The sequence below is a fragment of the Terrapene carolina genome, unplaced genomic scaffold (assembly GCF_002925995.2).
Source record: "Terrapene carolina triunguis isolate 2854851 unplaced genomic scaffold, T_m_triunguis-2.0 Scaffold21, whole genome shotgun sequence".
Classification (NCBI taxonomy): domain Eukaryota; kingdom Metazoa; phylum Chordata; order Testudines; family Emydidae; genus Terrapene; species Terrapene triunguis.
The window spans coordinates 24,064,825-24,078,211 of record NW_020664372.1 but is presented as its reverse complement, the minus strand read 5'-3'; the positions used below and the strand labels follow the sequence as shown (position 1 = coordinate 24,078,211).

Genomic DNA, 13,387 nt, shown 5'->3' with positions numbered 1-13,387 from the left:
AAGTTACTGTTGGAACTCATTGTCTAAAGTCAAGTTGTGATTGGGCCTTTTGACATCGACATAAGTGTTTACATCTACCACAAAGGCAAGATCACGCATGTCATCACTAGATCATCTCACTAACATGAGAACCAACACTAAAACTGGATAGCCCTGGTCTGTCCATATGGATCCAGTTGCAAGACTTAGACCATACAGTAAACATACACTCCCCTTGTCTCTGTAATGGTAAAGTCCAATATCTTTTATTGGACCAACTTCTGTTGGTGAAAGAGACAAGCTTTAAGCCACACAGAGCTCACCTACCTTGTCTCTCTAAAATCCGGGGCTAATATGGCTACACAATATTGCAAACATATCATTATGGAAATCAGGGAGAAATGGGGGAAATAAATCAAAGGCAAAATATAGTAACAGTACTCAGATAGGTCGGGGGCAGGGGGTGAGGAAACGGCATACCTCCTTAAAAAAACCTGCTGACACACCTCAACTTTTTGTCAACTTTTTCTGCCTTCTTTAATATTGTTTTCCTTTCTGCAAATCAGCAATGGTGAGAAATAAGAGTATGACCTGTCCACATGTGACCTCTCTTAATTTCAAGCACAGGATAGTAAAAACCCATTTTCCCTCGTATTTAAATTATTTTATAAAGTTGATCAGAATTTTCTGGCATTATTTTCATTATTACTGTTCTAAACTCCAGTATCCCTGACCCTCCCACTCTTGTTCTGCTAGTGTGCTCTGTGCACAGTTAAGCTGCTTTTAAAGTTTAACTTCCACTTAGGAGGCGAAACTGGGACCAGGTAGCGAGACTCTTATTTTAAACTGAATACTACCTTACCCCACATATAGCCCTCGTTGATTTTAAATGGGATTACTCAAATAGTAAGATAATATTCAATGTGAGTAAGAGTATCACAATCCAGCTCTTAGCATTAGTCATGCAACAGTGAGATCTGAAAAGCAAGTCACCTCTGAAGCACTCTTCATGGGGGTGGCTGGACAGGAAGAAAAACAGTTTCTCTTTGAAAAGTAGCCACTTGAGAAGCAGTGGCTCCTGAATTTCAAAGAGAAGCTACAACCTCCCTAAAATACCCTGGCTGCAGCACATTGTAGATTCCTGGACTACATTCATGTTTTACATCCACCATAAAAAGGCAGCCAGCTCCCAATTTATCTTTATTCAACCCACTGAATGTTTCTGCATCCCCAGAATCATTAATAAGTTGTGTTATAAAATGCGAGCTTTAAAATTTCATTAACTGCTGTGAAAATAAGTAGTTGATATGTTAAGGAGGGTTAACTGTTGAAGGAAGAGAGCATTTAGCAGCACTCAGGTTGGCCAGATTTCCCATACCCTTTAGAGAATACATAAACTAGCTCTATAAGTAAAGAGATTCATTTTCCTCTGCCAATCAAAAGGACAACCACTTTGGTGCATCATGTAAAGTTAATGAAATAAAGGCAGTGCAGCTGCTCACAGTGAACTGGCTGTCATAAGCCAAATCTCATGAAAAATGGCACACAGTAAACTTCAGCTCTGCACCTCTCTTAAAACTCCTACTCCAGGTTAGGTATGGTCCTCTCCCATGGCATCCGCTATTCTTCAGGTCCCATGCCAGTGCACAACCTGCACTAGATTCCAGCCCTCGCTAGTTTCTTTATGCCATTTCCGTGGTGTAGAGGGGCCACAACTGCCCAAATGATTTCTCCAGGGGCAGAAGCAGCTTGGGCACAACATACATAGGCCTGCCTTGCCCTCCTATGCAGTCCCTGTTGTAGAGCTCTGAGGCTGCTCTAACTTACACCAGGAGCCACATCCCAGAGCCACCCAAAATTCAAGAGGCATGAAGGTGGTATAAAGACACCTTTCTCCCATCTCCTCTTGACACAGCACATTCTCTGGCCCCTTGACAGATTTTGCTCCTGCTTCCTCATAAGTGGAGCCATAGCACTGATTGTTAAGGCTGTTGGCCCACAAACCAGAGAAGAGGGACATACAAGATAGATATGTTTTAATTTTTAAAATAAAAATAAAAACCATACCAAAAGTGATGAAAGCTCTGCTGCTTGAGTTATTTAAAACTAGTCTGCACTCATCTATTACAAGTAAAGAGCAGAATCCTGATTCAGGAGAAAGATGGGAGAAGAGGTATTTTTCTCTAATTTCTCTGATGCTCTGTTTAAATCAATATTAGCCTAGTATCCCCCAAGCTGCGTCAAAAAGGTTCTTGCAATTACTTTACATAACCAACTTCAAATTAAATTATATAAAAGGTCATTCTTTCCATAACAATCTCATTTGCATTTTGTCAGAAAAAAGTTTCCCACTAATACCAAAAAAATCATACCACGCACCCAACTGGTTTTGTGCCCACACTCGTCATTTAATACTAACATAGTGATTTTCTGTTCAGGGTGAACAAAAATTAAATACAAAATTAATGAGATGGAAAGTATAATGCATAATTTAAATTTAGATTAATATAAATGGATGCTAACTTCGTGTTTGTTTTATAAAAAAAATTAATTGGGGGTTGACTGGCATAAATGTCAGACACCAACTCATCTGAGTCAGGAAGTTTGACATTACTGAGGACACTAATTCCTGAAAGACTCAAATTTGTCATTGAAGTGTGGCTGGGCTCTGCTTCTCCCCTGTGAACATGGTGAGTTGTAGGCCAATACTGGTGCCTGCAGGTGTGATTCTGAGTTATTCAGAATGCATATGGGAAAAAGGAGGAGAGCAGTATCTTTTGGGGCTGGACAGACCCCTTTCTAAAATTGATGTTCAAATGGAAAAAAGAAGAATCCTCAGCCATTCTGAAGAGCAAGGGGGTCTCCTGAAAGGCCATCAAGTTCTAACCTAGATCCCATGGAGGAAAGAAAGCCACCTGGGATGCCTTAGGAGTGTAAAGGAAGTCTGTAGGGTTTGACTGTTTCCTAAAATGGAGAGGAAGAAGCAGTGCTAATGGGTGGGAAGATGAGCAAAGTTTTGGGCATAGTCAATAGCAACTGTCCTCCCTACTCTATCCTAAAAAGTGGTCAGACACTGCATGGTTCCTCTTTTTCATTTAATAAAAGCAATCGCAAAGCATCACTCAAGTCTCTCACACTTCTAAAGAGCCCTTTAGCCCTTGCCTGTAGCATCCCAAATGCAATACTTCTATGAGTGTTTCCATCAGACACTCAATGTGAGCAATATGCAACCCTCTTTCATCACCTTCATTACAGAAATTACAGAGAGGAAGGAGAGGGAACTGTGTTAGGAATGCCCTTAAAACCACCATGCTATCCAATATGGGGTCCAAACCCCAAAACTAGGTACTACTGGGGCGGGAAAAGTGAAAGATCCCCTGCCCACTGTCTCATATGTTTTAGCATGACTTCTGCAACACCCCCAACATATGCCCCACTTCCTGTCTACATAGGAGCCCTCTCCTACATTATCAGTAGAGTAAGAGAGACCCTTTTCCACAACCAGGAAGTGTGCAACTTAAAGAAAATTCCCCCAACATTAGAAAAATACAATATTTAGGGTTAGGGACAAAGCCACACTTTCGGCATAGCTGTTAGAGGACCTTGATAAGACGGAGGATGGTCCACTGGACAGGATGTTATATTGGCATTCAGGAGACCGTGGTTCAATTTCTCTTCTGGGACCTTGAGTGACTTTAGTCTCTCTGTACCTCAGTTTCTCATCTGTATAATGTGACACCCCTACCTCACAGGAGTGCCACAATGCACTAAAGACTGTGATGTGCTCAGACATCATCATGATGGAGACCATATAAATACCTCATCTAGTGCCAGGCCATTGCTAAACCCTGATGCTCTGTCTAGACTGAACAGTGAGGAGCAGCAAAGTAGTAGTATTCCCAGTCGGAGAATGCCTGACAGAGTTTAAATTGGCGTAGTAACTTTTTAAAGAAAATGTCTGAAACAAACTAAGCAAGCATTTTTGTATTGGTGAAAATTAATTTAGATAGGGGGAAGAGACGTGTTTTAAAATAACTATAGAAACTATCATTTATGCCAGTCAAAGCAAAGATTTAATTTAAAGTGGGCAATGTAGGTTAATAGAAAAGTTGTCAAGATATATCTCATAATTTAAAAAGTTGTTAATTTCAGTTTATAATAAAACCTGTAGAAACTTGAGACTGAAATCAGTTCTTATTTACTTAATTATTTTATTTAGATTCTTACACATTTTACAGATAAAGAGAAGTTAAAATTTGTTTTTGGCTTGAACATCTCAGGAGCACAATTTCTCGTGAGCATTCAACCAGAGATCATCCATTCCATGAGGTGGAGAGATTGGAGACTGGAATGCAGAGACCTGCCCTGGTTTTCAGACAGATGATCCTTGACTAGGGCAAAGTTATTGGAGATGTGATGGAAAACCAATGTAGATTCATGAACCAGTAGCGCCTTGGCCAGGCTAATGCCACTAGGATTAAAGCTGCTTTGTTTCTCTTCAGTTTCCTTAGTATCCTTGGAATTGGAGGAACAAGAGGGAATGCATATAGGAGATGATTGAACCAGGGGAGAAGAAAGGCATCTGCAATGGAACCCCAGCTGCCCCCAATCATGGAGCAAAATCTCTTCCACTAGTTGTTCAGGTTGGTAGCAAACAAGTCTATCATTGGGTACCCCCCCACTGGTGAAAGATTTGGAGAATGTTCTTTCTGATTGACCACCCATGTTGGTCTATGAAATCCCTGCTAAGGGTGTCTGCAATTGTGTTCCTCACTCCTGGAATGTGGAATGCCTTGAGGAAGACATTGTTTTTTATACATAATTCCACAAGTGGATTACTTCCTTGCATAGCTGAGATGATCTTGCACCTCTCTGCCTGTTCAAATAAAACATGGCACTGGCGGTGTCTGTAAGAACATGTATCACATGGTTGTTGACGGAAGACACAAATGTCTCACAAGTCGAACAAATAGCTCTGCACTCCAGCACATTTATGTGGAGAGAGAACTCCTGGGATGACCAAAGAGCTTGTGCCCGAAGTTGACTGAGGTGGGTCCCCAACCCTTGGTAGACACATTTGTTACCAGAGTCATATTTGTTACCAGGATCATAGTGTTGATTATAACTTTGATCTGTCCAACTTTAGTTTCAGGCTCAGATGAGAGAACAGCTGCCTGATGACATGCATGCTGTTTTGGATTTGGGGGTTGCCTGATGTACTGTAAACTAGCCAATCGTCCAGATAAGGAAATATCTGAACGCCTAAATATTATAGGTGGGCTGCCACCACTGAGATGCACTTGGTGAAGACCCTCGGAGCTGACGACAGCCCAAAAGGGAGCACCATGTGCCAGAACAGTTGTTGTCTGCTATGAATCAAAATAATTTCCTGTAGTCGAAAGATACTGCCACATGTAAACATCCTGTAAATCTAAGGCACCATGCCAATCTCTAATCCCCAAGGAAGAAGTGAGGGTGACCATCCTGAACTTTGCTTTCTTGATGATGAAGTTCAGCTTTCTTAGATCTAGAATGGGATGAAGGCCACCAGAAAACTTTGAGACCAGGAAATACCATGAACAGATGACTTTCCCTCTGTGTTGATAAGGGACCTCCCTCTGTCACTCCCAATTCCAGAAGAGACTGTACTTCTTGAAACAAAACGGTCTCATGAGAAGGGACCCTGAAAAGGGACTGGGGTGTGTGTGTGGAAGGGGGAACTCAGAAGAGGGAGATAAACTGGATAACATAAAAGTATATAAAAGGTTATTACAAGGAGGAGGGAGAGAAATTGTTCTTCTTAACCTCTGAAGATAGGACAAGAAGCAATGGGCTTAAATTGCAGCAAAGGCGGTTTAGGTTGGACATTAGGAAAAACTTCCTAACTGTCAGAGCGGTTCAGCACTGGAATAAATTGCCTAGGGAGGTTGTGGAATCTCCATCATTGGGGATTTTAAGAGCAGGTCGGACAAACACCTGTCAGGGATGGTCTAGATAATACTTAGTCCTGCCTTAGTGCAGGGGACTGGACTAGATTACCTCTCATAGTCCCTTCCAGTTCTATGATTCTAACATATCCCTCCTTCACTATGCTGAGCACTTACTTGTCTGACATGATCTCTTTCCAAACACAGAGAAAGAGAGACAGGCATCTTCCAATGGAAGGAATAGGTGGATGTGGTCAGTGTGCTGTCCTCGATCAGTCACCATGACTGCTTGGATGTTGAACTTGTCTGTGAGAAGGGCCTGTGGACGAAGCCGACTGGCCACTTCAGGGAGGTCTAAACCTTCTTTTTGTAAAGTCTTTTGACCACTACTGGAAAGAGGATCTATAGTAAAGGTGAGATCTAAATTGCTTCCTCTTTGTCACTGACCTTACGGGTCTTGGTCTGTTCTGAGGGAGTCTAGATCCATCTGCTATGGAATGTATATGTGCATAATCACTAAATTAGACAGATAGGACAAATGGTCCCAAAAATAAGAACTTGTGGGAAAAAAATCAAACTGCCTGTCAGGTTTAATTTCTCAATAAAACAACTACATTTGCAACAGATTATATAAATACAAAGAAAATATTTCCCCTCACTTTTATTACTTATGAATTTAATATTAACAACGATAAATGAGTCTGTATTTTCCATGGTATCACAGGGCCCAATCAGATATGGTGTCTCTTGCAAGATGTTAGAGCCCTCACATGCTCACTGACCACACATATGTCAATAGGAGTTATGAGTGCTGAGCACCTCCTGTGATTGTGCCCCTATTCAGCAGGATGTTTATTACTGCATTTTCAGTATCAGATGATGTGAAATATGTTTTTCCTGACCATTATTTGACTTTTTTTTATTTTCAGTTTGTAGCCAAAGATGTCTTTCTGAAGCTCAAGGAAAATAATTCCAATTTTGCAACCTGTTATTAAAAATTCCAAAACATGTTGTAGATAATGATCTTGTTTAAAAATTGAAAAACTGATTAGAGAACAATTCACTCTAGAAGTAAACAGAAATTGTAAGAATGAAGATAATCTTTCACACACACAAATATTTTAAGGGAGAACAAACCTTTAAAGCCATCAGGATACACATCGGGAAGAAATTTAGTGCTGACATCCCCCCGAACAAAGCGTGGATGGATTATCACTTCTCGCAGTAAAGCTATATTGTGAGTGACACCTATAAATAAAACATTGAGTCAAATCAGATGAATGTGTTAATCACAAGCAATACCAAGAAACAACAAACAAAACCGATTCAGGGGGCTGCTTTTTCCCCTCCGGCTGAATTCCAGTCAACCAATTTGGCAACCATGGCACTGACAGAACCATTTTTTGAGGAGGGTGGTCCACCTAGCATTCAGACATTGGCTATTCCTGGACGATTCAGTTTAATTAAGACATAAACCTTTGCAATTCTCACCTCTCTGACAGACTCTGATCCAAAACCTAATGAAGTCAATAAGGGCAAAAAATGACCATAAGGTTTTTGCTTCAGTCCAACCAGATATAGGCAGGACCTAAAGAGAGCTTAGGGAAGTCCCATCAGAGTCTCAGTGCCATACCCACAAGCTCAGCATTTCCCATTAACCACACCCTCCTTGCCAGTCTTATGTTTTAGAGACATCCTGTTGGGAAAGTTACATAGCAATGAAAACACTGGTCCATTAAAAGATTTGACCTCACCTATCTTGTCTCTCTATTCAGTTTGAAGCATTTATATAAGATTTTATAACATTTTGACATTTATAATTCATAAAGGTTATATATGGATCTTACAAAAAAAATTAAGAGACTTCTCTGTGCTTTCTTCATACTTGCACATCATCCTCTCTAGAATACAATCTTCATATCCTCTTACTCAACCTTGCCCAGCCAAATCTCTAATCAAGTTTTTTCACTCCCCTGTGCCTTTCCCCATCTGCATTACATGGCACTAATGGCCACAAAAGGTAAAATATTCGTTCTTGGGTTTTGCATTTTCCCTTCTGCTTATCCTATTCTGTCTCTTTCTTCTCCCACCTTTTATTTTATTTTGTCTTTTTTCTCCATTTTACTGCTTTTTGGGGACATTGTGCCAGCAAAGAAGTGGGGCTTTTGACTGCTAGGAGACAGAGAAGGCCAGGATCCCTGGGTGAACTGAACTCCAACATTCCCCACTAAAAACTCTCCACACAACCCTGCTCTCTGTTGCTTCTCACAGTCTCCCACAACAATATAGCTCAGAAGCATGCAAGTTGTATTTTAATACAGTGCTCCCTCAAAACATTCTGCAATAAACCCCATGTACTGCAGGAGTATCTACCACAGAGAGAGTGAAAAACTGAGTAAACTATTCATTTATTTTCTCATTTAAGCAAAAATCTCTCATATCCACAACCTCTAGGAAAACAAACTTATATTCAATTCCACTTTGCTAGAAACATTTAAAATTTCTTTCACAAAACTATATTGACTATATAAATAGCACAACACGCTGTTAAGTCTATGTGATTTCATTGAAATGTCGGTGGAAGGTGAAGACTTTGTAGAGGTGCATGGAGGGGATGGAGGTAACAAGAATAAAACATCCTCCCTGGTGAAACTGCTTATATTTGCCATTGATGCAATTCAGCCATTTCTAAAGTTAAAAAGTTTTCTCTTCTGAGAGCCATCTCTAGAAAGGATAATTTAGGAGTATCCAGAGAGGAGGTAATCTCCATCAAAGATCACTATCCTTACTCTTCCTTTAATTTAGGGAAGGACTTTTAACAAAAGGTTTCCAAGAGCCATCATGAGCATAACAAAGATCTGGCTAGAGAACAATGTCCCACAGTAAATAATGGCATTTCTTAGAAGTTTATAGAGTTATGTAATTATATGAAGTGCATAACCCATATAATATTAACTGGGCTGGGCACTTTCATTAAGAGTTCTAACATTCAGAGGAAAGCTTCCTAGCTTTGTATTTTAGAGATTGTCACTTAACAGATACATTTTCAGGGATTAGTAGAAACTGCACATCAACCTTGACGACCGCTTAACTGATCTTTCTGTTAGCCATAATTAAAAATAATAAAATATGAAATCACTGTACTATTTGCACCGGAATAGGTAAATATAGTCAAACTTCACAACTGCGGATCTAAATAACTATTTACATTCTCTTTTTTCTGAAATGGAGATACCGCCACAGCAATACAGTGAATGTTTTTTTTAAATGCACTATTTTTTTCCTTTTCCCTTCTCCAGCTTAGAAACATGAATAACATTCTTGTTATCTTATGCATAACCCAGTTCACACACTTTTAAAAAACATTTTCCCCCTACAGTCTGCTGCCGGTGTGAATTTTCTAGCTCTCTGTGTGGCCGATACTGAAACCACTTTCAACACATGGAATCTGACTTTGGCCTCATGAAACAATGTTGTAGCTCTAAAGACTAGTTCATGAGCCATTAACCAGCACCGTACATCTAGTTCAATTATGAGAATTTGACCATCTGATTAAAAGAAGAAGAGTTTCAAAGCCACCTGGGTGATTAGGCCATCCAAGCTCCTTGGATGTTTACATACATATAACATTCCATTCTTTATACCTCCAACAAACAATTTAGTAAAAACATAGAACTGTTACAGAATATAAATGAATGTAACTTGGGAATACATATAATCTATATTTTGGATACTACAGAGCAGAGCTACCCAAGCATAAGACTAACTATTGACTTTTCCCCTAATTTTCCCACTTGACTAGAAACTGCAGTAAGTTAAAATATGACAGATTTTCAAGAGCAGCTTCAAAATCGTAATTAAAAACACAGAGTAGCCCTTCTGTGTTCTCTGACTTTGATTGAATGCAAAATGTAATATGTTACAATATGAAACCATATCATCTCATGTTTTTCTTTCCTAAACCGCTATAAGATCCCTGTTGAGATGATGGCTGATGACAGATGACAGAGATCTTGGTGTCTCAATTGATTGCCCCAAAAGACCTGAAATCAAAAACTACCATGAGTATCTTAATTCATTCCAAACCATGTGTGACAGGGAAAAAAATCAGAGGCTTCTGCAGTGCTTTCAGCTCTAAAAGTCCTTCTATAAGTTCAATAAAAGCAGGCAAACCTAGGTGTTTCAGAAGCAATATAAGAAGTGTGTTCTACATATGTAAATTAGCATTTTAATATGCAATAGTTTCCTTTCAAAGTACCATGAAAGACTGTCTATCTGTTCCCAAGATCACTTGTTTAAACAATGAATGGATGGTTGATCTACTCCTTAAAAGTAAGATTACAGCTTCAATGATGTTCCTAATCACAGACTGAAAAAATAATAATGTGCCACCCTAAGTCTTCAGAAGTCTAGAAGTTTTAGATTTGCAATTTAGCATGACCTCTGTCAAAGTTCATAAGGTCTCCATCTGTGTGTGAATAACTACCACGCTACAGAAATGTGGACCCCTAGAACAGCTTGCTCCTGACTACCTGCTGCTTCCCAAACACTGGCCAGACATTAGCCCCCACTCTCACAGGATCAAACAGAGGCCAACAGGCACAGCTTATTTCATGCAAAGTTAGAAACTAAACTGAACTATATTATATCCATTCTGCAACTGACTAATTCTGCCATCAGCCCAGGACTTAAAAATAAAATAATTAAAAAAAAAAAAAATCACATTTTGTAATCTGGAAAACCATGAGATAAAAATCATGAAAATTTAGTTTCATTTTGTTTCCTTCATAAAACAACCTTTTATTTCTCTACCTCTCATTCACATTGTAAAGAGAGTTGCCAGTATAAATAAGGATCACAATCACAGCTTTGTTGTTTCTCCTCTCTGACCTCTTGTCTACACTGCAATAAAACACCCGTGGCTGGGTCATGTCAGCTGACTCAGTCTTGCAAGGCTTGGGCTGCAGGGCTATAAAATTGCAATGTAGACATTCAGGTTCAGACTGGAGCCAAGGCTCTGGGACCCTCCCCTTTGTGGGGTCTCAGAGCCCAGGGTCCAGCCCAAGCAACTACACTGCAATTTTATACCTCTGCAACCTGAGCCCCACGAGCCAAATTCAGCTGACCTGGGCCAACTGTGAGTGTTTTAGTGAAGTGTAGACATGCACTGTGAGGCAAAATACAGTAGAGTTTAGTAGTAGTTGCCAACAAGTAGATTTTTCTTATTTCTTTTTCCTTCTTTCCATCATATTGTCCACTGTAAAGTATTAATGAAACAAAGGATCTTCTTAAGATGTACTTTTAATTCTTTATCTATTATTATCTATCTATTAATTTTGAGACAATATTCCTCAACAGCAGCCTCATAAAAGCATGAGGATTCTTTGGGTCAATGCCCTAGCTTTTAATTTAAGGAGACCTAACACTATATATAACATCACTTGGGTCCAATTAATTTTGTGATCTGAACCAACTTCCTAGTGAATACCTGTGCACATTGCAAAACCAAAACAATTTGGCATAGTTTGATTAGTAATCTTGGTATCCTTGTTTAGGAACAGAAGGCCCAAAATCCACTGTCAGAGTTATATGATGAAATCTGCATATTGCCTGCCTATCTGCACTGTACCTGTTCCAGCTCCATGCTATCTGGAATATGCTCATGGAACAAAACCACAAATACCAGTAAATTCACCCCTTTTTTAATTAAAAAAAAAAACTACAGCCAAGCTCATGTGTCATCCTTCTCCAATACCATCAAAGTGATGAAGTGATAAAAATAATTTTGTGCAAAGCAAAATTATACAGAAGGGATGCGGATGGGATGATATACAAATTACAGTATTTAGTCACTAAAAAGCAAAATAAACTTGGTTTTGTGCCTTAGCATTCCATGAGCAACATTTTCACAATAAATATTTACTGACACTAAACATATTCAGTGTTGATTAGCCCTTTTACAGTATTAAGCTTCTGTCAGCTTGACATTCACAAACATAAATCTGCATTTATCCATGTAAACTTAATTGGAGCCCTACATGCCTCTCCGCAGATAAACAATTCAATATATTTAACTTGCTGAGAATTTTAATTGTGTTAAGTGGAATGGAAAGAACTTTATTTGCATACTTATTGATTGCTAAAACATAACATTCATTTTATGCAGAGTTTGAATTGATTGATGATAATTTAGCAATGCTAGTCTGAAAAAAATACTCTAGTACTGTACTTTACAAGTTATTACATTAAGTAGGTATTCCATTTCATTTGGACCTCAAAAACTAACTAACTAACTAACTAAATACATTCAAGTACTACACTGAGTTACAATTCCAGACGATGATCATCGCAGCAGTTGAGATATGTCTGCAGGTTTTACATCTGTTGTTATGGCAGGGCCTGGGCCTGCTTTGGGTTGGTGGTCCTGGTCTATGGGGAATGTCCTTCTGATGATGCACTTGGAGTGATTGTGGGGGGGTGGGGGTTGTCTGAAGGCCAAAAGAGTGTGTTTGGGAAAGAAATCTTTCCAGATGTTGACCCCATCACGTATGGGTTGTAATTTTTTAATGATACCCCATATGGATTCCAGTGTGGGATGCAGGGGACAACTAGGGGTGTGTGATGCAAAGTAGATTAGTTTCTTTATTGAGATAGGTTCTCACAGGGTATTTGGGTGGCCCGTTGCATGATGCGATCTGCTTCTCTGGTGGAATGTCCTCGTTTGGTGAAGGCAGTTTTAAATCTGTTAAGATGTGTATCCCGGACTTTCTCCTCAGAATATATTCTGTGGTATCTGAGGACTTGGCTATAGATAACAGATTCCTTGGTGTGTCTGGGGTGGTGTAGAAGTCTCGGTGGAGGTTCGTCCCTCAGTGGGGCTGTGGGGTATCCCACCGCCTCACTCTGGTCCGCCGTCAGTCCTGGTCCAGCGGTAGTGTGGGACAGCAAACACACGGTTAGGGGCTCAGGCCCTTAAGCAGGGACTGAGCCAATAGTTCAGGAACCCAGGCCCTTAAGCAGGGGCTGAGTCAATGAGTTTGTAGCAGCCCAGGCCCTAGGTCAGGGCGGGGCAGCAATCAAATAGTCAGGAACCTAGGCCCTTGAGCAGGGGCTGAGTCAATGAGCGAGAGGTCCCAGCCTCTCTAGGCCTGGGAAAGGGGGGAGTCTGCCACCCAAGGAGTGGGTGGCAGGGGGGACGCAGGCCCTCCCACTCCACTGCGTCCCAGCCCGGGGGCCTAGCAGTGGCGGAAACTCGCTGCTGTCAGTGGGGATCCTGGCCGCAACACACTGACATAGGCTCTGGCAGTGCTGCAGCCAGACTGGGGTCGGCTGCCCCCGGGCTACTTCCACACTCCCCCTCGTAGGGTACCTGGGCCGTACTAGTGTCCTCGGTGGTCTCCACCAGCATCGGTTCCTCTGGGTAGGTAGCGAAGGGTAGGTTTGGCTCCTCCTCAGGATAGCTGGAAAGGGGCAGGCTCGGC

At 40.6% G+C, this 13,387-nt stretch overlaps 1 protein-coding gene across 1 annotated transcript in view; it reads right to left on the bottom strand.

Moving 5' to 3' along the window:
• PCCA (propionyl-CoA carboxylase subunit alpha) overlaps positions 1-13,387 on the bottom strand; it is a 398,317-nt gene that overhangs the window by 166,723 nt on the left and 218,207 nt on the right. Inside the window, exon 17 of the mRNA XM_024205358.2 lies at positions 7,044-7,154. Within this exon, the coding sequence (XP_024061126.1) occupies positions 7,044-7,154 (111 nt within the window). The remainder of the gene's footprint in view (positions 1-7,043; positions 7,155-13,387) is intronic.